The sequence below is a fragment of the Sapajus apella genome, unplaced genomic scaffold (genome assembly GCF_009761245.1).
Source record: "Sapajus apella isolate SASKATOON/1434 unplaced genomic scaffold, GSC_monkey_1.0 scaffold119, whole genome shotgun sequence".
Taxonomy (NCBI): domain Eukaryota; kingdom Metazoa; phylum Chordata; class Mammalia; order Primates; family Cebidae; genus Sapajus; species Sapajus apella.
Genome location: NW_022437059.1, coordinates 4,437,179 through 4,458,984, shown reverse-complemented (window position 1 = coordinate 4,458,984; position 21,806 = coordinate 4,437,179). Strand labels below are relative to the sequence as shown.

At 43.4% G+C, this 21,806-nt stretch overlaps 2 protein-coding genes across 4 annotated transcripts in view; one reads left to right on the top strand and one right to left on the bottom strand.

The window, feature by feature from the left end:
- The window catches only part of CD244 (CD244 molecule), a 30,424-nt gene that overhangs the window by 2,325 nt on the left and 6,293 nt on the right, over window positions 1–21,806 (top strand). The window contains exons 2-5 of one of the 3 annotated variants that reach the window (XM_032260915.1): window positions 16,160–16,474; window positions 16,558–16,845; window positions 19,097–19,207; window positions 19,629–19,696. In XM_032260915.1, the coding sequence (XP_032116806.1) occupies window positions 16,160–16,474; window positions 16,558–16,845; window positions 19,097–19,207; window positions 19,629–19,696 (782 nt within the window). The remainder of the gene's footprint in view (window positions 1–16,159; window positions 16,475–16,557; window positions 16,846–19,096; window positions 19,208–19,628; window positions 19,697–21,806) is intronic. The other 2 variants (XM_032260916.1, XM_032260914.1) reach the window with 2 other exon arrangements.
- Window positions 8,580–9,750, bottom strand: LOC116538493 (60S ribosomal protein L7-like 1). Its single transcript, XM_032260938.1, has 2 exons — window positions 8,970–9,750; window positions 8,580–8,593 (listed from the first exon to the last, which is right to left on the bottom strand). The coding sequence occupies exon 1, from the start codon at window positions 9,714–9,716 to the stop codon at window positions 8,976–8,978; it is 741 nt and encodes a 246-aa protein (XP_032116829.1). The 5' UTR covers window positions 9,717–9,750; the 3' UTR covers window positions 8,580–8,593; window positions 8,970–8,975.

Below are 21,806 nucleotides of genomic sequence, written 5' to 3'. Positions count from 1 at the left end.
TTTAGTAAATTGAACGTAAATACCATCAAATATGCCACCCATATTCACCTATTACCAATTGTCCCAAGAATACGCTTTATTTTAGTTTATTTTTTTGCTGACCCAAGACACAATCAGGATCATGTATTACATTCAGTTGTTATGTTTCTCATGCTTAGTCTATGACCATACTTTAGCCTTTCTTCATCTTTCTTGATATTGCATCCTTGATAGAGGATAAGCCGATTGCTTTGTAGTGGGTTCCTTAATCTGGGTTTGATGTTCTCTCATATGATTCAGGTTATCATATGCATTTTTATTTTATATCATTATTGTTATTATTATATTTTTTAGAGACAGAGTCTCGCTCTGTCGCCCAGGCTGGAGTACAGAGGTCTGATCTTGGCTCACTACAACCTCCACGCACCCCTCCACCCCCGGTTCAAGCAATTCTCTCCCGCCTCAGACTCCTGAGTAGCTGAGACTACAGGCGCACACCATCACACCCAGCTAATTTTTGTATTTTTAGTGGAGACGGGGTTTCACCATGTTGGCCAGGCTGGTCTTGAACTCCTGACCTCAAGTGATCTGTCCACCTTGGCTTCTCAAAGTGCTGGGATTACAGGCATAAGCCACCACACCCCGCCTTTTATTAAATTATTTTTTAACAGAGGATCTCATTCTGTCGCCCAGGCTAGAGTGCAGTGGCATGCTCGTGGCTAACTGTAGCCTCAACCTCCCAGGCTCAAGCCATCCTTCCACTTCAGCCTCCCTAGTAGCTGGAACTACAGGTCTGCACCACCATGCCTGGCTAACTTTTGTATTTTTTGTAGCAATGAGGTTTCCCCATGTTGCCCAGGGTGGTCTCGAATCCTGGGCTCAGGCGATCCACCTGCTTCAGCCTCCCAAAGTGCTGGGACTACAGGTGTAAGCCATCACGCCCAGCCATCATCTGCATTTTTAAAATTATTTTTTCTTCTTAAAAATTTTTTTTCTGTACCCATTGACAGCAGATATCATATGCATTTTTACCAGGAATACCACAAAAATGATACGGTGTCTTTCTCAGTGCATCCCATTAGGAGTCATGATGACAATGAAATTAAAAGAAACTGTGTTTACTGAATAATTTAACAGGTGTACTATTTATGTAAGATGTGGGTATAACTTACATAAATTATGTGAGATGTGCATATAAGATGTATATGTAGTTCTTGAGCTTTGCAAAAGTCTTCCAAAGGCTACTTCTTTCATGCAGAGTAAAAAAAGCCATGCATTTTACAATGGTGCATGACTTGCTGGGCCCTAAAGTTCATTTTGAACCCGAAATTCAGGTTTCAGTTGTCCATTCTTTTTTTCTTTCTTTTTTTTGGGGGGGGGGCAGAATCTTGCTCTGTCGCCCAGGCTGGAGCGCGGTGGCACGATCTTGGCTCACTGCAACCTCTGCCTCCCGGTTTAAAGTGATTCCCCTGCCTCAGCCTCCTGAGTAGCTGGTACATGCCACCATGCCCTGGCTAATTTTTGTATCTTTAGTAGAGATGGGGTTTCACTATGTTAGCCAGGATGGTCTCGATCTCCTGACCTTGTGGTCTGCCCGCCTCGGCCTCCCAAAGAGCTGGGATTACAGGTGTGAGCCATTGCACCCAGCCTCAGTTGTTAATTTTAAGGAAACCCCAAAAGACACACACGCTGGAGGTTGTGAATCCCTAGATGCTTTGGAGCCTGAGGTGAGATACGCTGGACAATAAAAGGGCACAGGTGACACCGTACAGATTAGCTCCAAGGGTTGCCAGCTGTTTGTGTAGATTGTGTGGGAACTTTCCCTTCTCAGGGAGTGGTGTCTAATTGGATTGCTTTGGCTGGGATCCAGGCAAGCTGTAGGAAGGCCCGAGTCGTTTTTGCTCTTCTCTTCCTCATTGCACCTCCCCTCCAATAAAGGGTGAATGGCAAAGTAGCTAGACACAGAAAAGAGATTGGGACTCAGTGCACCCTGGGCTGCAGCACCATCCGGAAAGGAATCCACAGAAATCACTTTAAGGCGAGCCAGGGCATTGTCTTGTTTTTTTTTTTTTTTTTTTTTTTTTTTTTTTGACAGAGTTTCGCTGTTGTTGCCCAGACTGGAGTGCAATGGCATGATCTCGGCTCACCACAACTTCCGCCTCCTGGGTTCAGGCAATTGTCCTGCCTCAACCTCCCGAGTAGCTGGGACTGCAGGCACGAACCATCATGCCCAGCTAATTTTTGTATTTTTAGTAGAGACGCGGGTTTCACCTTGTTGACCAGGATGGTCTCAATCTCTTGACCTTGTGATCCACCCGCCTCGGCCTCCCAAAGTGCTGGGATTATAGGCGTGAGCCACTGCGCCCAGCCCGTTGTGTGTATCTTTAGGGGCAGAATCATGGAATATGTGTACATAACTCTAGCAGATGCTGTCAAACTGTTTTCCAAAGTGGTTGAACCAAATAGTACATGAGAGTTCCATGCTGCTTCAGGGCCACTGGCTTTTGATTTTGAAGGTCTGCAGATGGAAAATGAAATTGCAGGAATATGGAGCCTGGCAAGAGGCCAAAGGCAAGGGAACTACATTCCTGTGATTTCTCTGGTATCCTGCATGATATTGTGACGAGTGCCATTTTTAGGGGTTACGTGAGATGCATTATTGAATTAATTAATTAAATTGATTCATAAAACACTTGCTTGGGTTGTTTGTTTTGCTGTTGCGATGTTTGAATTTCTTGTCTCTTCTGAATATTAGTTCCCTGTAGGATTCCTAGTTTGCAAGCTTTTTTTCCTATTCTATAGGTTGTCTTTTCACTCTGTGGATTGTTTCCTTTGCTGTACACAATTTTTTTTTAATTTGCTATAATACCATTTGTTTATTTTGCTTTTGTTGACTGTGCTTTTGAGGGTTTATTTATAAAATCTTCGCTAGCCCTTATTATGATTCAAGAACTATGCAAGGTTTTATGGGGGCAACAAAGATGAAACAGATGTCTGTTCTATCCTTAGAAATCTTTCAGACGGAGGAAAATAGGTACATATAATTACAGCTATAAGGGCAGATGGAACTGCTACATGTCATTAACAGGCAAGACATATTTAGAATAAAAAAGGAGCTAAGAAGATGGAGATTCCTTCTAGGGAGGAACACTGGGGAACTGGCCTTAAAGAATAAATAAGAGCTTAGGAGGTAGGTACAAAGTAGAAGGACAACTGAAGAAGAAGAAACCGCTCAGAAAAGCAGGAGATGCACAGGGCTAGGATGGGAAACAGGAAAGGCAGAGGCACCTGTCATCGTGGAGAAAGAGTATGACATATGAGATGATTTGGTTAATTAATGTAAAGAATGGGACTTGGGCTAGGTGAGTTTTGACAGAAGTAAGGGGGTTGCATTGCCTGAGGAGGGGACTTAATATAGCCAGTATGAAGCTAAATAGAGAGGAAGAAGGAAGTGGGATGTGGGCCCTGTAGCATACTTTATCTATCTTATGATTTTGCCTTGACTAGGGCTGGATTGCCCCATACTTTTAGAATTTCAGTGGGCTTTATTCGCTCAGTCTCCAGCAGGTACGTCTTTTGATTACCTTCACCCTAAGCCTGAGAAAACCTTAACTGAGAAAACCTTAACAACCCTAGCTGAGAAAACCTTAACATCCATTTGTTGGCTGGTGGAAGTTCTGCTTGCTCTGAGACCCTCCCCTGCTCCTTCTCCCAGGTGCTCAGTCCCCACACCTCCCTCTGACTGGCAGGTCCAGGTTGGAGGAAGCTGAGCTGACTCAGAGCCCTGCACATGAGCTCAGGACTGAGCACACTCACTGCTGGGTCAGATTGTCTCCTTCACCATCCTCTGTCTTTGTCTCCTTGACCATCCTCTGTTCTTGCTAAGGCTGCAGTGGAGTTAATCATGTGCTCTGTGCTCTCCCTTTCAGAGTTACTAGTTCACCTCATCCGTTCTTAACCACCGGAAAACGGCCCCCAAAGCTGCCGAGCAGTAGCAACAGCAGTGGCAGGGGCCCTGGGGCCTTCCTGAACTGTGACCTCTTTCCTCTGAACGATTTCCACTTGTCGAGCTCTCCTCTAACTCTCACTAAATGTGTGAGAACTTGTGTTGAAGTTCCATTTTCATACTAGCATTTCTTCTCCCCTATCTGGTGTGTGTACCCCTCTGGGACAGAAACAGATCTTTTTAGTTTGCTATAATACCACTTGTTTATTTAGCTTTTGTTGCCTATGCTTTTGAGGCTTCATTTATAAAATCACAATACCCTGCACATAGTGACTTATCTATTTGCCTTTTCACCATATCTACTCTGCACCCTGGCCCCGACACCCACCCCTTCCAGCCCGTCCATGGAAACTCATTCCAACTGTCTTCCTCCTTCCCACACTGGACTGTTGGGGGCTGCAGGAGAAAATTCAGCAACAAAGTGCAGCTACAGAGTCATAATCTCCGACCCCAGCTGGGCCCTCCGTGTCCTGGGAATCCTTATTTCTGGCCCACAACTTCTCCCATTCCCCAAAAGGTGGGAGAATTCCATACCTTTATCATCTCTTCAAGGCCCTGTTCCACTATCACAGCCTCCACAAACCAACAACCTCCTTTAAGAAAATCCCAGAAGCACAAGTTAGGGATTCTGCCAACCTTGCCAACAGTTCTCCAGCATCAGTGTATCTCATCTGCTCCTGTAAATGACCACATTTGCCTCTGCTCAGGGAAAGGGTGCTCTTGTCCTGCCCTTGACCAATACTTCCCTGTGTGCTCAGGGCATCAGAGCTTCTTTCAGAAGTCATCTAGCACCTGGTTGGTCCATGAAGACATCCCCGATCTCTCTTCAGCTGCTCCTTTTCTGCTGGCTTCCCACCCTTAGTACAGTTTCCTTTCAGATGAAAAATCAAACCAACAAATCAAAACAATATTTCATTTTGAATTATCATGTCTAAAGCCATTATTGACACTCTTGTACATATTTTTAGTGGCTATAAACACCAGATTTTCTTTTTCTTTGAGACAGAGTTTCACTCTTGTTGCCAAGGCTGGAGTGCAATGACACAATTTCAGCTCACTGCAACCTCTGCCTCTCAGATTTAAGTGATTATCCTGCCTCAGCACACCTGGCCCAGATTTTCTTATGTATATTCTGGATCATAGGGTATATGTAAATTTAGTTTTAGAAAATGTTGTAAAATAGTTTCCCAAAATGCTTGTACCAATTTACATTCCCACTAGCAATAAATAAGAATCTCAGTTGCTCCTATCTCTGTCAACTCTTGGAATTTTCAGACCTTTATTTATTTATATTTATTTTTGAGAACAAGTCTCAGTTTGTCACCCAGGCTAGAGTGCAGTGGAGCAATCTTGGCTAACTGCAGCCTCCACCTCCTGGGTTCAAGCAAGTCTCTTGCCTTAGCCTCCCAAGTAGCTGAAATTACAGGCACCCACCACCACACCCTGCTAATTTTTGTATTTTTAGTAGAGATGGGGTTTCACCATGTTGGCCAGGCTGGCCTCGAACAACTGGCCTCAAGTGACCTGCCCGCCTCAGCCTCCCAAAATGGTAGAATTACAGGCTTGAGCCACTGTACCCGGCCTTCAGAGCTTTAAATGTTATCTATTTTGGTGGGAATGTGAAATCTCATTGTTCTCTGATAACAAATGATGTGGGGCACCCTTCTGCATGCTTATTGGCTATTGGATATTCTCTTTTGTAAAGTACCTGCCCAAGTCCGTTGCCTTTTTTGTTGTTATTGTCATCAGTCATCTATTATTGATGGAATCATTATATATTCTGAATAGGAGCCCTTTTTCAAATATATGTATTGCAAACATTTTCTCCCAGTCTGTGGCTTGCTTTTTCACACTCTCAATGTTGTCTTTCACCAAACAGAAGTTCTAAGTTTTAGTGAAGTCCAATTTTATTAATATTCTTTTATGGTCAGTGATTGTTTTTTTTTTTTTTGTCCTGTTAAAGAAACTTTTGTTGGCTGGGTGTGGTAGCCCATGCCTATAGTTTCAGCAGTTTGGGAGGCCAAGGTGGGTGGATCACTTGAGCCCAGGAGTTCAAGACAAGCCTTGGCAGCATGGTGAAACCCCATCTCTACCAAAAATGCAAAAATTCACCAGTGTCATAATCTGGTCTCAAAATAAATAAATAAATATATTAAAATGTAAAAATAAAAAAAAGAAACATTTGTCTACCTCAAGATGTAGAAGATATTCTCTCGTGCCTTTTTCTAGAAGCTTTATAGGTTTAGCTTTGATATTTAAATTTATGACTTATTTTGAATTAATTTTTGTATATGGTATGACGGAAATATCAAGGGTTCTTTTTCCTTATGGATATCAATCTGACCCAGCACCATTTATTGAAAAGATCAAATATGTGTTGGTTTGTGTGATAATGTGAAATATATTGCTCTTCAACCTCCTTTCCTGACATACAACTCCTGAATTTTTTAGAAATTCCAAAGTGATGTCTTTTCGTGGGCTAGTGAGGTAACTGATGGCTGGCAGCCTGTCGGTAGCTTTGGGATAGGGGCTGGTCACCAGAAAGAACAAGGCAGCATTGGAATATTGGACTCTGAGCTCATCTCCAACCTCCAGGAAGAAGAGAGGGCCTGAAGGTTAAGTTGATCACCAATGGCCAGTGGTCAATCATTCCCACTTATTGAGGCCTCCATAAAAACCCAAAGAGCAAGGTTCAAAGAGCTGAATGTGCGGAGGTTCCTGGAGTGTGGCAGCCCTGGGAGGGCATGGAAACTCTGTATCCCTTCTGCCACACCTTGCCCTATGCATCTCTTCATATGTATCCTTTGTAATAAACTTTATAATAACCAGTAAATGTAAGTGTTTCCCTGAGTTCTGTGAACCATCTAGCAAATTAATTGAACCCAAGGAGGGAGTAACAGGAAACCCAATTTAGAGCCAGTTGATCAGAAGCACAGGTAAAATAACCTGGAGCTTGCAATTGGCATTTGAATGAAGGACCAGTCTTGGGACTGAGCCCTCAACATGTGGGATCTGACACTATCTATGAGTAGATAGTGTCAGAATTAAACTGCATTAGAGGACATCCGGTTGGTGTCCACTGCAGAACTGATTGCTTGCTTGGTGCGTAGAAAGACTCCCCACATGTTGGTTATCAAAGTCTGTGTTGATTGTTGTGGTGTGAAAGCAGAGGAAAAATGGTTAGTGTTTTTCCCACACACAGGGTCTATTTTTAGACTATTATATTCCATTGACTGCTTTTCAATCCTTGAAATACTGGTATGCTATCTTAATTTCTGAAGTTTTACAGTACATTTTGATATTAGGTAGTGAAAATCTTCTAGGTTTGTTCTTCAAGATTACCTTGGCTATTCTATGTCCTTTACATTTGCATATAAATTTTAGAATCAACTTGTTAATTTCTATAAAAATGACCTGCAAGAATTTTTATTGGAATTTTATTAAATCTATAAATTAATTCAGGGAGAATTGACATCTTAGCAATATTAAGTCTTCCAATAAAAACCATGGTATACGCTTTTGTTTATTTAGCTGTTTAAATTTTTCTCAGAAATCTTTTGTTGCAATAGGTGTATAGGTCTTAAATACTTCCTGTTGAATTTATTTCTATATATTTAATTTTTTAGTGCTGCTATAAATAGTATTGTTTTCAAAATGTTAATTTCTATCTGTTTGAACTAATATATAGAAATACAAATGATTTTTGTATACTGACCTTATGCCCAGCAATTTTGCCAAACTGACCTCTACATTAGAATAGTTTTTCACATATTTCACACTCAGAGGAATATGTGAAAAACTATTCTAATGTATATATACACAGTTTATATATTTCCTATATACACAGTTTATATATTTCCTATATACACAGTTTGTGAATAATGAGTTTCACATATTCATTTCTCCTTCCTTCCTTCCCTCCCTCCCTCCTTCCTCCCTCCCTTCTTCCTTCCTCCCTTCCCTCCCTCCTTCCTTTTGACAGAGTTTCACTCTTCTGGCCTAGGCTAGAGTGTAATAGTGCCATCTCAGCTCACTGCAACTTCTGCTTCCTGGGTTCAAGCGATTCTCCTGCCTCACCTTCCCATGTAGCTGAAATTACAGGTGCCTGCCACCATGCCCAGCTAATTTTTGTATTTTTAGTAGACAGGGGATTTCACCATGTTGGCCAGCTGGTCTTGAACTCCACCTCAGGTGATCCACCCACTTCAGCTTCCCAAGGTGGGTGTGAATCACCGCACCCAGACTCACATATTCATTTCTTGAGCACCAGGCACTCACCAACTGAGCTAACCAGCCGCCCGATTCACATATTCATTTCTCATTTTTATTCTCTGTGGCTATTTTTCTTTATTGAACTAGCCATGGCCTCCAGTACAATGTTGATTAAAAGAGTTGATTATGGTATCCTTTTTTTTTGTTCCTGAACACAGGGGGAGAGTATTCTATATTTTACCACTAAACATGATGTTAGCTGTAGGTTTTTGGTGCTTACCATTTATGAGATTAAGAATGTTTCTATTTCTAGTTGGCTGAAAATTCTTTTAAAATCGTGAATATGTTGAATTTTTTTTTTTTTTTCATTGATAAAAATTTATTGCAGTTTGGCACCTAGAGTAATAACAACAGGAATACAATGTAATTTCAAAAAGAGTTAAGATTTCTTCAGCAAAATAGATGATTCACATCTTCAAGTCCTTTTTGCAATCAGTTATTAATATTCTTTCCTCATTTCCATCTAAATGACTACAGCAATAGTTTTTAGTTACTGGACATTTTTAAGCCTGTAACTACTAGGCTATGTATAGCCCCACGTCCTAATCAGACATTCATTGCTCCCAGGTCTCCAACTACTTGTACCCACCTCCTCTTTCCTCCCAATCTCAAGGTTACTCTTAATAATTAGTAAATGCAAAAAGAACTTTTAAAGTGGCAAGGCATGGCCCACCCACAGTCAGTCCAAGAGCAGTTCTCAGCCCTGCCTCACCTGGTTCTAGTTCAGCTGGCGGATAAGCTGATTGATGCGTTCACCCCGATAGCCAGGTGTGCCCATCTCCTTGAGGAAGCCCACTCTATTTTTGGTAGCATGACGGGCCACTGAGAGGTGGAAAGGGCGCAAGAACCATGAGATCTCCTGGAAATGCTTCCCCGGGAAGGCAATTTCATGAATGAGGTCTTCCAAGCAAATGACACCAAACTTCCCCAGGTGCTCCTCAATCACAGTGTTGTCTGTCAGAGGGATGGTCTTATTCTTGACCCTGGCTTGTCCACGTTTCAAAATGAGTTCCCGGACAGACTTCAGATTTGGAAATCCCCAGGTCACATAAGATTCCACTATACGCAGCATTTTTAGGTTCTGGGGAGTGACTTTTACAAAGACACCACTAAAAATTTTCTTTAGGCGAAGTCTTGCAATGGTTCTCTGCACCAGTAAACTCACACCATCAATCCTTTCAATGCGTACGACAAAGGCCAAAGAATGTTTATCTGGCAATTCCAAGGCGTGAGGCTTCACTTCCAGTCGTCTGACACGCACCTTGTCACGTGTCTGCCGCCAGGAATCATGTAGGAATGATTCTAATCGCTTAAACCTGGGCCCTTTTCCTTTCTTCTGCTCCTTCTTTGCCAAAAGTGCCTGCTTTGCCTGAGTGGCTTTGAGGGCTTGATAAGCCTTCCTCTTTTTCAGGAGATTTTCTGGAACCAAAGGGATTTTTCTTTGCTCTTGCTCCGCCATCTTTCCGGTGTAGCAGCTACTGATCGAATATGTTGAATTTTAACAAATGCCTCTTCTGCACCTTTTGAGACAATCATTTTATTTTTCTATTTTATTCTGTTAATGTGGTAAATTATATTGATGGATTTAAAACTTGTTAATCTTTAATACTTGGGACAAATCTCAATTGTTCTGAATGTATTGTTCTTGTTATATACTGTTGGATTCAGTTTGCATTTATGGTCATGCGAAATGCTGGCCTGTGAGATTTCCTTCTTATTATGTTTTTGTTAAAGTTTGTTATCAGAGTCTTACTAGCTTCAAAAAATGAGTTTCTATTATATGAAAGAGAAGGGTACTGCAGCTATAAAAAAGAACGATTCCATATCCTTTCCAGGGACATGGGTGAAGCTGGAAGCCAACATTCTCGGCAAACTAACACAGGAACAGAAAACCAAACGCTGCATGTTCTCACTCATACTTAGGAGTTGAACAGTAAGAACACACGGACATAAGGAGGGGAGTGAGGGGCAAGGGAAGGGAGAACATTAGGACAAATGCGTAGCGCATGTGGGACTTAAAACCTAGATGACGTGTTGACAGGTGGCTCCTGTATACCTATGTAACAAACCTGCGTGTTCTGCACATGTATACCAGAACTTAAAATTAAAAAATAATAATAATAAAGGAAAGAGATGGGTACAAATTTGTATGTTTGTTGTTTTGAACAAACCTCTTCAACAATGTTTTCCCTCTGCTCTCACGTCAAAATAACAACAATCATTAACATAGAAGACTTCTGTGATCACATGCGGGGAGGTGGATTTCTCCTCACAGCAAACTGAGTAATGGATTCTGCAGTGGACACCAGTTGGGTGTTCTCCAATTCAGTTCAGACACTATCTAACTGGAGACAGTGTCCGACCCCATAGGTTGGGGGCTCAGTCCCCAACACTGCCCCTCTTCTATACCAGTTGTAAGTCTGAGCCTCCAGAACTTCTGACCAACTGGCTGCCACTTGGGATTCCCACAACCTCCTCCTTGGGTTTAGTTAATTTGCTGGAGTGGCTCATATAAACCAGGGAAACATTTAGGTTTGCTGGTTTATTATAAGAGTTATTATAAAGGATACAGATGAAGAGATGGCATAGGGCAAGGTATGGGGGAAGGGACACGGAGCTTCCATGCCTTCCCTGGACACGCCACCTGCCAGGAATCTCCACGTGTTCAGCTGTCTGGAGGCTCTCCAAACCCAGTCCTCGTGGGTTTTTATGAGGCTTCATTTCGTAGGCATGACTGACAACCCTGTAGAAATGTGACTGGGCAAAAATGGTATGATTCCATGTTAATAGGCTGAGTGGAGGAAGCCAGCAAGGCCTGTGTGTTCAGATTCTTCTTGGTCTCTCTGTCCAGCATTTCTTTCTCCAGAATCTGAGGCAGGAACTTCTCTTGAATGAGTGCCTTTTGGTTCATAATCAGATTGAGTTGTCTATCCCAGCAATGGTGATCTTCTTGCTGGTCTTGCCATTCCTGGACCCAAAGTGCTCCATGGTGTCTGCAATATTCATGCCCTCTTTCAACTTGCCAAATACCACATGCTTAGATCCATCCATTCAGTCTCTGCAAGGCAGATGAAAAACTAGGAACCATTTGTGTTAGATCCAGCACTTGTCATGGACAAGATGCAAAGACCTGTATGCTTTAGAATGAAGTTCTCACTGTCAAATTTCACCCCAGAGATTAACTTGCCACCAGTGCTATTCCGGTGTGTGATGTCACCATCCTGGCACATACATTTTGCAGGAATCCTGTGAGAACAAGAGCTCTTATAGCCAAATCACTTCTCTCCAGTGCTCAGAACACAAACATTTTCTGCTGTCTTTGGAACTTTGTCTGCAAACAGCTCCAAGGAGACACAGTCTAAGGGTTCATAGTCAACTGCTATATTAATGAACATGGTGGGGTTGACTATGGCTGATGGTGAGAGACTCTAGGTAGTGCTGACACCTCCAAAGCACCAGATGTATACATTTTAACACTTTTATTTAAAGAATTTACTTTTGGCTTGCTAATTTTCTCTAGTGTATATTTGCTTTTTATTTTGTTGAGGTCAGCTCTTACCTTTATTTTCCTCTTTCTCTTTTCTTTGGGTTATCATTATCATTACTTGAATTACTATTTCTTTTTTGTCTCTTGAAATTGAAGCTTGCATTATTGACTAGCAAACTTTCTTTTATTTCTAATATACATATTTAAAGCTATAAATTTCCCTCTAAACATTACTTTAGCTATATTGCACCTTTGATACTCATTACAGCTTAGCTCTAAATCTTCCCCAAATTTCATTTGATTTATTCTTTGACTTATGGATTTTTTAGAAATATATTGCTTATGTTTTAAATGTTCAAGGATTTTCTGGTTGTTTTTCTGTTATTAACTTTTTATTTAATTCTTTGTGCTTAGAGGATATAATTGGTAAGATTTCAATACTTTGAACTTTGTTGACGCTTGTTTTAATACATACCATAAGATAATACTTTGGTAAATATTGCCTGTGCACTTGAAAAGAATGTGTATTCTGAAATTGTTGGGAGACTTGTTTTATATATAATTAATCTATATATTGGTTTAATGATCTTCAAATTCTTCTAGCCTTATTGATTTTTTTGTTTGCTTTTTATATCAGTTAGAGAGACAGATATGATAAAACTCTCCAACTATGATTGTGGATTTACGTCTCCTTTAAGTTCTGTCAAATTTTGTTTTATATATTTTATAACACTATATGCCTAGAAACTGAAGATGATTGTTATTCCTACTTAATTGGTCCTTTTTATAATGATGACATTTCCTTTATTTCTATATATTTTCTTTTTCTGGGTGGGGGGGCGGTGGGACCAGCCGAGCCTGATCACCTGGCTCCCTGACTCAGAGTCTTTTGTGGTGTTGTTGAACGGTCCACTCTCTCCCTGCTGAAAAGGCGCCGGGATCTCCGTGCCACGACTCACTGAGCCGCTGAAACAGCGGCGCTGAGATTCCTGGTGGCTTTTCTGCCTAGGAATATCCTGGCCTGGCTCGCTATTTCAGATGAATGGGCAACTCTGCCGTCTCAGGGCTCCAATTGCCAGCTAAGAGGGCACCCGGACCAGTGTATTTTGTACTGAGAACCTCGGCGGAAAGGCCGCGGGGGCCGAAGCAGCCGCGCTGGCGACCCGTGGGGCTCCTCCGCCTGGGAATCTCCTGGTCTGCGGGCAATAAAAATCCGTCTGGAAATGCGGCGTCCACTCACCCTCTGCACTTTCACTGCGAGCTGCAATCCTGAGCTGTTCCTAGTTGGCCACCTTCCCCCGCTCCCTATTTCTATATGTTTTCTATGCATCTTATGTCTTTTTTGTTCCTCATTTTCTCTGTAACTGCCTTCTTTTGCATTTAATTGATATTTTTTGGCTGCATCATTTTGATTCCCTTCTCATTTCTTTTTCTGTACATTTGGTTATTTTCTCAGTGGTTACCACAGCTACTACAATGAACACCTTCAACAATATAGTTTGAATTAATACCAATTCAGACTCAATAGTATTAAAAACTCCTAAACAGCTCTACCCCCCACACTTTTATTGTCACAAATTACATCTGTTTCTATTGCTCTTCACTTTTGCCTGAGTTTCCTTTTTTTTTTTTTAATATCTAAAGAACAACCTTTGATATTTCTTTTCCTGCAGGCCTCCTTGTGACAAATTCTTTCAGTTTTTATTTTTTCTAAAAATGTCTTTATTTAAGGTCCATTAAAAAAATTTTTTTTTGTTTTTGTTTTTTTTGAGACAGAGTCTCACTCTGTTGCCCAGGTAGGAGGGCAGTGGCACCATCTCAGCTCACTGAAGCCTTGACTTCCTGGGTTCAGGTGATTCTTGTGCCTCAGCCTCCCGAGTAGCATGTACCATTACACCCAGCTAATTTTTGTATTTTTAGTTGAGATGGGGCTTTGTCATGTTGGCCAGGCTGGTCTCGAACTCCTGACCTCAAGTGATTAGCCTGCTTTGGCCTTCCAAAGTGCTGGGATTACAGGCGTGAGCCACCATGCCCTGCCTTGATTTTTGAAGTACTTTTTCACTGGTATAAAATTCTAGGTAGGCAGTTATTTTCTTTCAGCACTATAAAGATATCATTCCTTGGAAAATCAAACATGGTATGTTTTCACTGATATGTGGGAGCTTAGCTATGAGGACGCAAAGGCTTAAGAATGATATAATGAACTTTGGAGACTTGGGGTGGGAGCGAGGTGAGGGATAAAAGACTATAAATAGGGTACAGTGTATACTGCTCAGGTGATGGGCAGTATATAAGATCTCACAAATCACCGCTAAAGAACTTACTCATGTAACCAAACACCACCTGAACCCCAATAAGCTATGGAAAAAAAATCACCGCATCATCTTCTGCTTTTTATTATTTTTGCTGAAATGTCAGCTAAGTTGTTTATTTTGTGAAGGGAATTTAGTTTTCCCCAACTCTGGCCCCATAGTTTTTCACTGCTTTATAAACTCTCCTGATAACTTTAACAATGTGCTTTTATATGTTGTCCATTTTTCTTCCAGTTATTTTTAGTGGGAGGATTGGTTAGCGTGTCTTAACCTGGATTTTTATTACATAATTAGAATTCCTTAGATGCTTCTTTATCTCGACCATTAAGGGCGCGCTGTAGAATGAAAGTATGTTTTATTTCCAGATCACAAACTCTCTGTGTCAGGAACCATGTCTTATACATGAAGAGGCCCTGCCTCTTCAGGGACTGGATTAGATTTGGACTCAGTAAGGACTGAATAATCGATGAGGACAGTATATATCCTTTTTGTAGGTTTAGTAATGATTTTTTCCATTCACTTTTGTTCTCAGGATCTTTGTGCCATACTTGGCAAGTTGACTTGCTCTCATAAATAGTGCTGGGACCATGGGAGATGGAGACACAGAGATGCACTGCACAGTCCCTGCTTTTGAGAAGCTTTTGGTTTGCTAATGGGCAGAGCCAGTATAAGTTATAGAAATATAAATGGGAACCCCATGTGTTTTGCTCTTAGGAGCATCAAGATCAAAGAAACATATTTCATCAAACAAATAGTATTACAAGTCCTTTAATTATTTACTTAGTCTCCTGAGAAATGCCAGGGTGAAGCTGTGGCTTGGGGAGAGTGTATTTATAATGCATTGGACATCTGAAAACCCCGCTCTCTCCATTGCTGTCTTCTTAATGGCCTCCATTTTAACAGAGCCACTTGTAAAACTCTCCCCATCTCCTATTCTCTCCTCCAAACCCTCCCCGGCCCTCCTCAACTCACCCAGACACTTTTTAATTTCCTGCATCTGCTGGGCCATGCCACATAGCGTCCTTGCTAAAAATGGCTATAGGAACTTCCAGTTTTGTACACTGACTGCACTGAATTGCTCTAGGTTGTCACGCCCCCATATTCGTTTAGCTCTCATCTTGATCCCTTGAGAGGGAAGTGCTGGGATCTGCCTAGGAAGTCTAGTTTTATTTTTACAGTTGTTTTCCAGGAAGAAATCCTTGTGGAGACTTTCTGACCTCTGGAAAACTGGAAACATTAATGAGTAATGATGACAATCCAATGTGCCAAGTACATGAGAGGGGATTATGAGTTTGGCTCTCTGAGAGTACAGCTGAGGGGCTGTGAGTTCAGCTTGTAGGGTTAGTCTTCCTGGGCCTGACCATTCCGAATTTCTGACAGTCACTACCTGCCATTAGTAGTTGCCTCAGCACTATTTGGAAGGAGTCACATTAGATGTGGTATTTATAACGTTGTGGTTAAGAATTCACCTTCTGAAGCCAAACTGCTGTCTTTACAAAGAGTAAACAAGTAAGCTGGGTACAGTGGCGTGCACCTGTAGTACCAGCCACTAGGGAGGTTGAGGTGGGAGGATCACCTCAAGCCCAGGAGTTCAAGGCTGCAGTGAGCTGTGACTCTGCCACTGCGCTTCAGCCTGGGTGACAGAATGAGACCCTGTCTCTAAAAAACGAAACAAAAGAAAACAAAAACATAACACCAAAAGGACTAGGTTTCAGGCTCATCATTCTCACTGTGTAATTTAAGTCAGTTACTTAAGTTCTTTCTAACTCAGTTTCCTCACCCATAAAATGGGGATAAGGGTCATTGTTAAGTTAAACAGTTAAAATGTATAAAGTGTGAATCCTGCTTGTCACATACTAAGTACTCAAGTTTTTAGCTATTGGTCTGTAGGATCCTTCAGACTAGGGGCTTAGAGCTTGGGGAAAAGAGGAGGCAGATGGAGGGGATTCACTTTAAGTTAAATCCAGGCTCTGGTTCTCCTAGGCTTTGGGCTCCTCATACTCATCCCTACCCTATTGGCTTAAGGGAAGTCACATCCAGCTGCACACGTTGCTCAGGCCTGACACTCCTCCCGCTACCTTCAGCTTGGGTTCTCTTTCCTAGAATGCCAAATTCCAGCTGACCATGTGGTTAGCATCTCGGGAGAGCATCTTCAGTTACAACCGAACAGTACACAGATGAAGGTTGAAAATGTTCAATGGAAGATGCGACTGCCCTCACGTGAGGAATTTAATCAGATATTTAAGTGGGAGAATGGCTTGACTTTCAGTGCTTCCAACGATAGATTCCATTTTGAAATTGAGAGCCCGACTCTTCTCATCAAGGCAGCTCAGCCGCAGGACAGTGGCTTCTACTGCCTAGAGGCCACCTATACGTCTGGACAAGTTCTGAGAGCCGCGTTCCAGGTTTCTGTATTTGGTGAGTCTCCAGGACTGCTCATACTGCCCTCCCTGATTCCCATAGGCCTCTAATTTCTGTATTTCCAATGCCTTTCTGATCAGAATCTCTGCTTCCAGATACAGTTGAGAAGCCCCGCCTACAGGGGCGGGGGAAGATCCTGGACAGTGGGAGGTGCCAAGTGGCTCTGTCCTGCTTGGTCTCCAGGGATGGCAATGTGACCTATGCTTGGTACAGAGGGAGCAAGCTGATCCAGACAGCAGGGAACCTCACCTACCTGGAAGAGGTTGACGTTGATGGTCTGCACACATATACCTGCAATGTCAGCAACCCTGTTAGCTGGGAAAGCCGCACCCTGAATCTCACTCAAGGTTGTCAGAATGCCCGTCAGGGTAAGTGGAGCACACTGGGCTATAACAGGGGCTGAAGGTTTGTACCCCACAACCAGGCTCACGCTCAAGACAGATGTGGTATGAGATAAAATCCATTGGTCTCCTCTCCCAGTGCCTCGTAGCCCTTCCCAGGGCAGTCCTGGCCTCCAGGCACATGGTTCCTCTAAAGCCAGGCCTATCCTACTCTGGAAAAAAAAAAAGTTAGCTGTATTTCTTTCTGGGAGATGCAAATGTTTCCTCTGCAGAGGGAAAGCATAATTGTTGGGTGAGTGACAGTCCTGCAATGGCTTGAACATAATTTTCTTCCTGGGAGAGGCTGATGGAGAACTGTTCTCGTCTCTTGAGTGATAACTTTCCCCAAGCCACATAGTTCGAGAGGTAACCACACCATGCAGCAGTAGCCTGGAGTGGGAGCATCATGGTGATCCCAGGGTTACCTGGATGAGTTGTTGGGTTGCTTATGCTCATCCTAAGAGTTACCTGCATTAACTTTGCACAACTTTTTATTAGATAAACAGAGACTTCTTGGGCCAGCAACATGGGCATTATAGGAAAAAATTAAAAAAAAAGCATACAGCTCTCATTCGTAAGGAACTTATAGCCGAATTGGGGCAACAAAAATAAGTGTTTGTGGACAAAAAACAAACAAGATTGAGGCAGGCCAGGCTCAGTGGCTCACGCCTGTAATCCCAGCACTTTGGGAGGCCAAGGTGGGCGGATCACAAGGTCAGGAGTTCGAGACCAGTCTGGCCAACATAGTGAAACCCAGTTTCTACAAAAAATACAAGCAATTAGCTGGGCATGGTGGCAGGTGCCTGTAATCCAAGCTAGTCAGAAAGCTGAGTCAGGAGAATTGCTTGCACCCAGGAGGTGGAGATTGCAGTGAGCCAAGATTGTGCCACTGCACCCCAGCACAGGCAGCGGTGCAAGACTCTGTCTCAAAAAAAAAAAAGAAACAAGACTGAAAGACTGAGGTAATGTGTAGTGACAAGGACACTGGCTTCATCATTCATAGAAGCTCTGTGCTCTCTTAGAGGTCAGGTGTGGTGGCTCATGCCTGTAATCCTGGCACTTTGGGAGGCAGGTGGATCACTTGAGCATAGGTGTTTGAGTCCCAGTATGGGCAACATGGTGTAATCCTGTCTTTATTTAAAAAAAAAAGAAAAAGAGGAAGAAGAAATTCTGTGATCTCTAGCAGATTCATTGATTCATGAACATCCTTGAGCCTCAATTTCTTTCCCCGTTGGGTAAAATGGGATGATAATAGGTACCTCACAGGACTGCTGTTAAGAGTAAACAAGACGATGTTTGTAAAGAGCCTTGTCAGTACCTGGAACACTTAACTCCTTTCCCTTTCTCTTGTTGGCTGGATTATACATCAGGCTACCTGTGTGACACAAATGTTTTAGGTAGAAGTTCAAATGAGGAAGAGCTATGAAGGCAGGAGTAGTGGAAAAGTGAGTTGGAAAACTTGCCTGTACAATGAATATTTTTTGAGTTAAAAGCAAATGAATGGATAAATGAAACATCTGTTGTGTTAGATGCTTTACATGTCCTTCAGTATCCATGGGGAATTGGTTCCAGCACCCACCCCCAACCACAGATGCCAAAATCCACAGATGTTTAAGTCCCTGGCATAAACAGGTGCAGTATTTGCATATAACCTATGCACATCTTCCTGTCTACCTTACTTAAATCATCTCTAGATTAATTGTCATGCCTAATACAATGTAAATGCTATTTAAATAGTTGTTATACTGTATTGGTTAGGGAATAATGACAATATTGATTAGGGAAAAAAGTCTCTATGTATTCAGATGCAATTTCTTTTCCCTGAGTATTCTGGATTCACAATTCATTGAATCCACAGTTGTGGAACTCTAAACTTTGGAAGGCCAGCTGTATTAGATCATGTGATTAACCCCTATAGGTAGATAACATTATCCCCTTTTACAGGTAAGAAAATCTGAGAGGCTCTTTGAGAGACCCAGAGAGATTAAATAAATAGTGCAGAGCTCACAGAGTTAGGATTTGAGCCAGGCCTGTCTGATATTAATGTCCATGCTCTTGGCATCACTCAGAAGAGGTTACCCAACCAAGCAAAGAGAAAACCTTGACGGTGAGTTCACAGAGCGTGAGGCGATCAGCTACACCACAGAAAGAATGGGTTTTGAGACAGCCCCCGCAGGCCGGTGAGAAGGAAGAAGACAGTGAGCTGACGCTCAGTCCTCATGCCTTCTGTATTCCTCAGAATTCAGATTTTGGCCTTTTTTGGTGATCGTTGTGATTCTAAGCACGCTATTGCTTGGCACCCTTGCCTGCTTCTGTGTGTGGAGGAGAAAGAAGAAGGGGAAGCCGTCAGGTGAGTGGAAGGTCCTTGGGGTGGTGCTGCTGCTCGGGGCCGCGGATCCTGTGACTTGGTCCTGCGTCCAGTGGGATGTGTCTGGAGCACAGCATCTCCCGTTCCTGAGCGAGCTTCGGTATATGCGTGTACGTGGTGGGGGAAGGCAAGCAGGCTTCTAGGCTCTCTCTCCCAGTTCGTGCCTTCTGATCCCCAATGCGCAGATTTCCCTGCAGGCAGCTGGTTTGGGAGGAGGCGGTGGCAGGGGCGGTTCAGTTGCCACCTCTGTGCTCTTTGGGTTTCCTGGGAAGAGCACTAACCTGCCTCCTTTCTGGAACCTTTCTTAAGGTTTTGCCATTTGGGGTGGAGGTGGGACCTGTTAGAAGCAAAAGCCTTTCTGGAGGTTTCTGCAGCTCTGCTCTTTGTTTTCCTCATCCCTCAGAGACCAGTACCAAGGAGTTTTTGACAATTTATGAAGATGTCAAGGAACGGAAAACCAGGAGGAATCAAGTATGGCGTCCTGGGGGCTGGGGTCTCTCTCAACTGGCCTGGAAAATGCTCTTTCAATGACGGTTATTCAGAGCTGAGGGACAAAAATGACTGCACAATTGTCCTCTTGATGTGACCCTCAGCCCTTCCCCGTCTACCTTTTCTCCACCTGCTTCCTAGTTGTGGTGATGGAGGAAAAGAGGAAACAAAAGGAGCAGAGAAGATGAAAGGGAGGCTGAAGGGGCATGTTGGTGCAGAATTGCACCTGCTGAGAAGGGATGGTGCCCAACAGAAATCAATGGCAGAGGCAGAGTGCTGCTGCGGTATTTGTTGTCAGATTACAAATTCTTTTTCCTAATGAGTCAGGGCTTACTTTCTTGAGTCCCTTTATGGTGACCCAGGCTGGGAAGTGCGACCAACGAAAGCATAATAACAGTTTTGTAGCTGGCTCACTGGGCTGCATTCACAACTTTTTGAAAGAAGAGGCCCGAGTGTGGCTGAGGTACTAGGGAGCGTAACCAGCCTGGCACAAAGCCCACCAGCCTGCGTGTACTCCTCCAGGAGCCTCTCGCCAGCTCTCTGTGGCAGTGGCCAATTCCACCTGTCATCTAAGAATTAGGAGAGGAGGCAATTGCAGAGGGGCAGCAGATGGCCCTGCTGCTGTGTCCTGCTCAGGGCAGGATGTGGTGACAGGCCCAGGGGAAGCTCTGATGGGGCCCACAGAACTGCTGGCAGGAAGGGGTGGTGAAGTGGGGCGGAAGTGCCTTCTTTGCACTGCCCCTGGCCCTCTGCTGTGGAGACCCAGCACCACGCAGGAAGCACGTGTCGGGGAGCTCTTCCGCCCTGGCCATGTGCGTGAGGCCCTGTACGGCCTCGCGGAGCAGACAAGCATCCTCTCCCAGGTCTGGGTTCAGAGGCAGTTAGGGCAGCTTCCTACGCCTGTTTTGTTTTTTTTTTTTTTTCCCTTTTCCTCCTAGCAGTGGCTATTTGGATGTGAAAAATAAAAGGAGACTTTGTTTCTCTCACTGCTACAAAACTCTGGTACAAATACCTGAGGGCATGTGAATCTACCCAGAGCAAATGATGCCCGGGTGCCTGCTAAAAATAATCTCTCTCTCTCTTTTTTTTTTTTTTTTCCAAAAAAGAAGATGGCTTGAGATTAGGAGACCATGGGGGAAAAACGACTTAGAGCAAAATAAACCTCTGGGGATTCAGGCCTATTAGCTGACTTCTGACTCCAGAGTTCCTCCCTGTCTGGCCTCAGCTCTCTCTCTATTGTCTCAGGTTCCAATTTGGAGGTCTCACTTTGAGACCCAGCTCTGATATTTCCAGAAACACTTCACATGAGTCTGGACAGGAGAGAAAAGTATTTTAAAACACAAAGTTATTGACATGGTCAGATGCCCATGACAGATGCTCATGACTCTCCAGCCTCTAAGGACAGCTGACAGTTCTCTGCTCCTCTTGGCTTCTTCTTGCTTTCAGGAGTGTAGCTTGCACCTTGCCTGATGAACCCTGCTGGCCTCCACTGGCTCCCATTAGAGCTCAAACTAGCAATATGCTCACTGAGAAGTGGCCAGCAGCATGAAATACCTCCACCACTGATTTCCTAAGGGGCAGGAACAAGGAAAGGGAAGCAGAAAGAGCTGCTCCCTGCTTTGGCCCTTGGGTTGAAGGCTGCACCCAGCGCTGTACCTCCCCAGGGGACTGGCTTGAAGTCAAGGGCAAGGTGGCCTTAAAGATGATCTAGAGAAGGCTTAACTGTGTTTGGTCTTTGAAATGTTTAAACCTGAATTTCAGTGCTCTGAGGTAAGGCTCAGATAACAGCCCAACTCAGAGCTCTGCAAGGAAGGTTTCTAAGCTTAAGGAAAGGAAGTGACAGCATTCTCTTTGGGCAGGGTTGCTGGGATCCTTCACACCTGGGTGGTTCCTTGCTCCTGATACTAACAGCTTCACTGCAGACTGCTCTTCTTCCTGCCTCTCCCCATCCTGGGAGGGTCAATGACTCTGCTCAGTCCTGCCACCTCTCTCCCAGCCTCCTGCAAGCCTCTCTTCTTTGTGCCGTTTTCCCCTGCTCAGTCTAAATCTGCACAGACCCAGATGCCTACTCATGTTACCCCATTTCTCTTTC

Bases quoted from the DNA above. Each gene is read 5' to 3' on its own strand.
- LOC116538493 (XM_032260938.1), bottom strand. From the start codon at position 9,716: ATGGCGGAGCAAGAGCAAAGAAAAATCCCTTTGGTTCCAGAAAATCTC.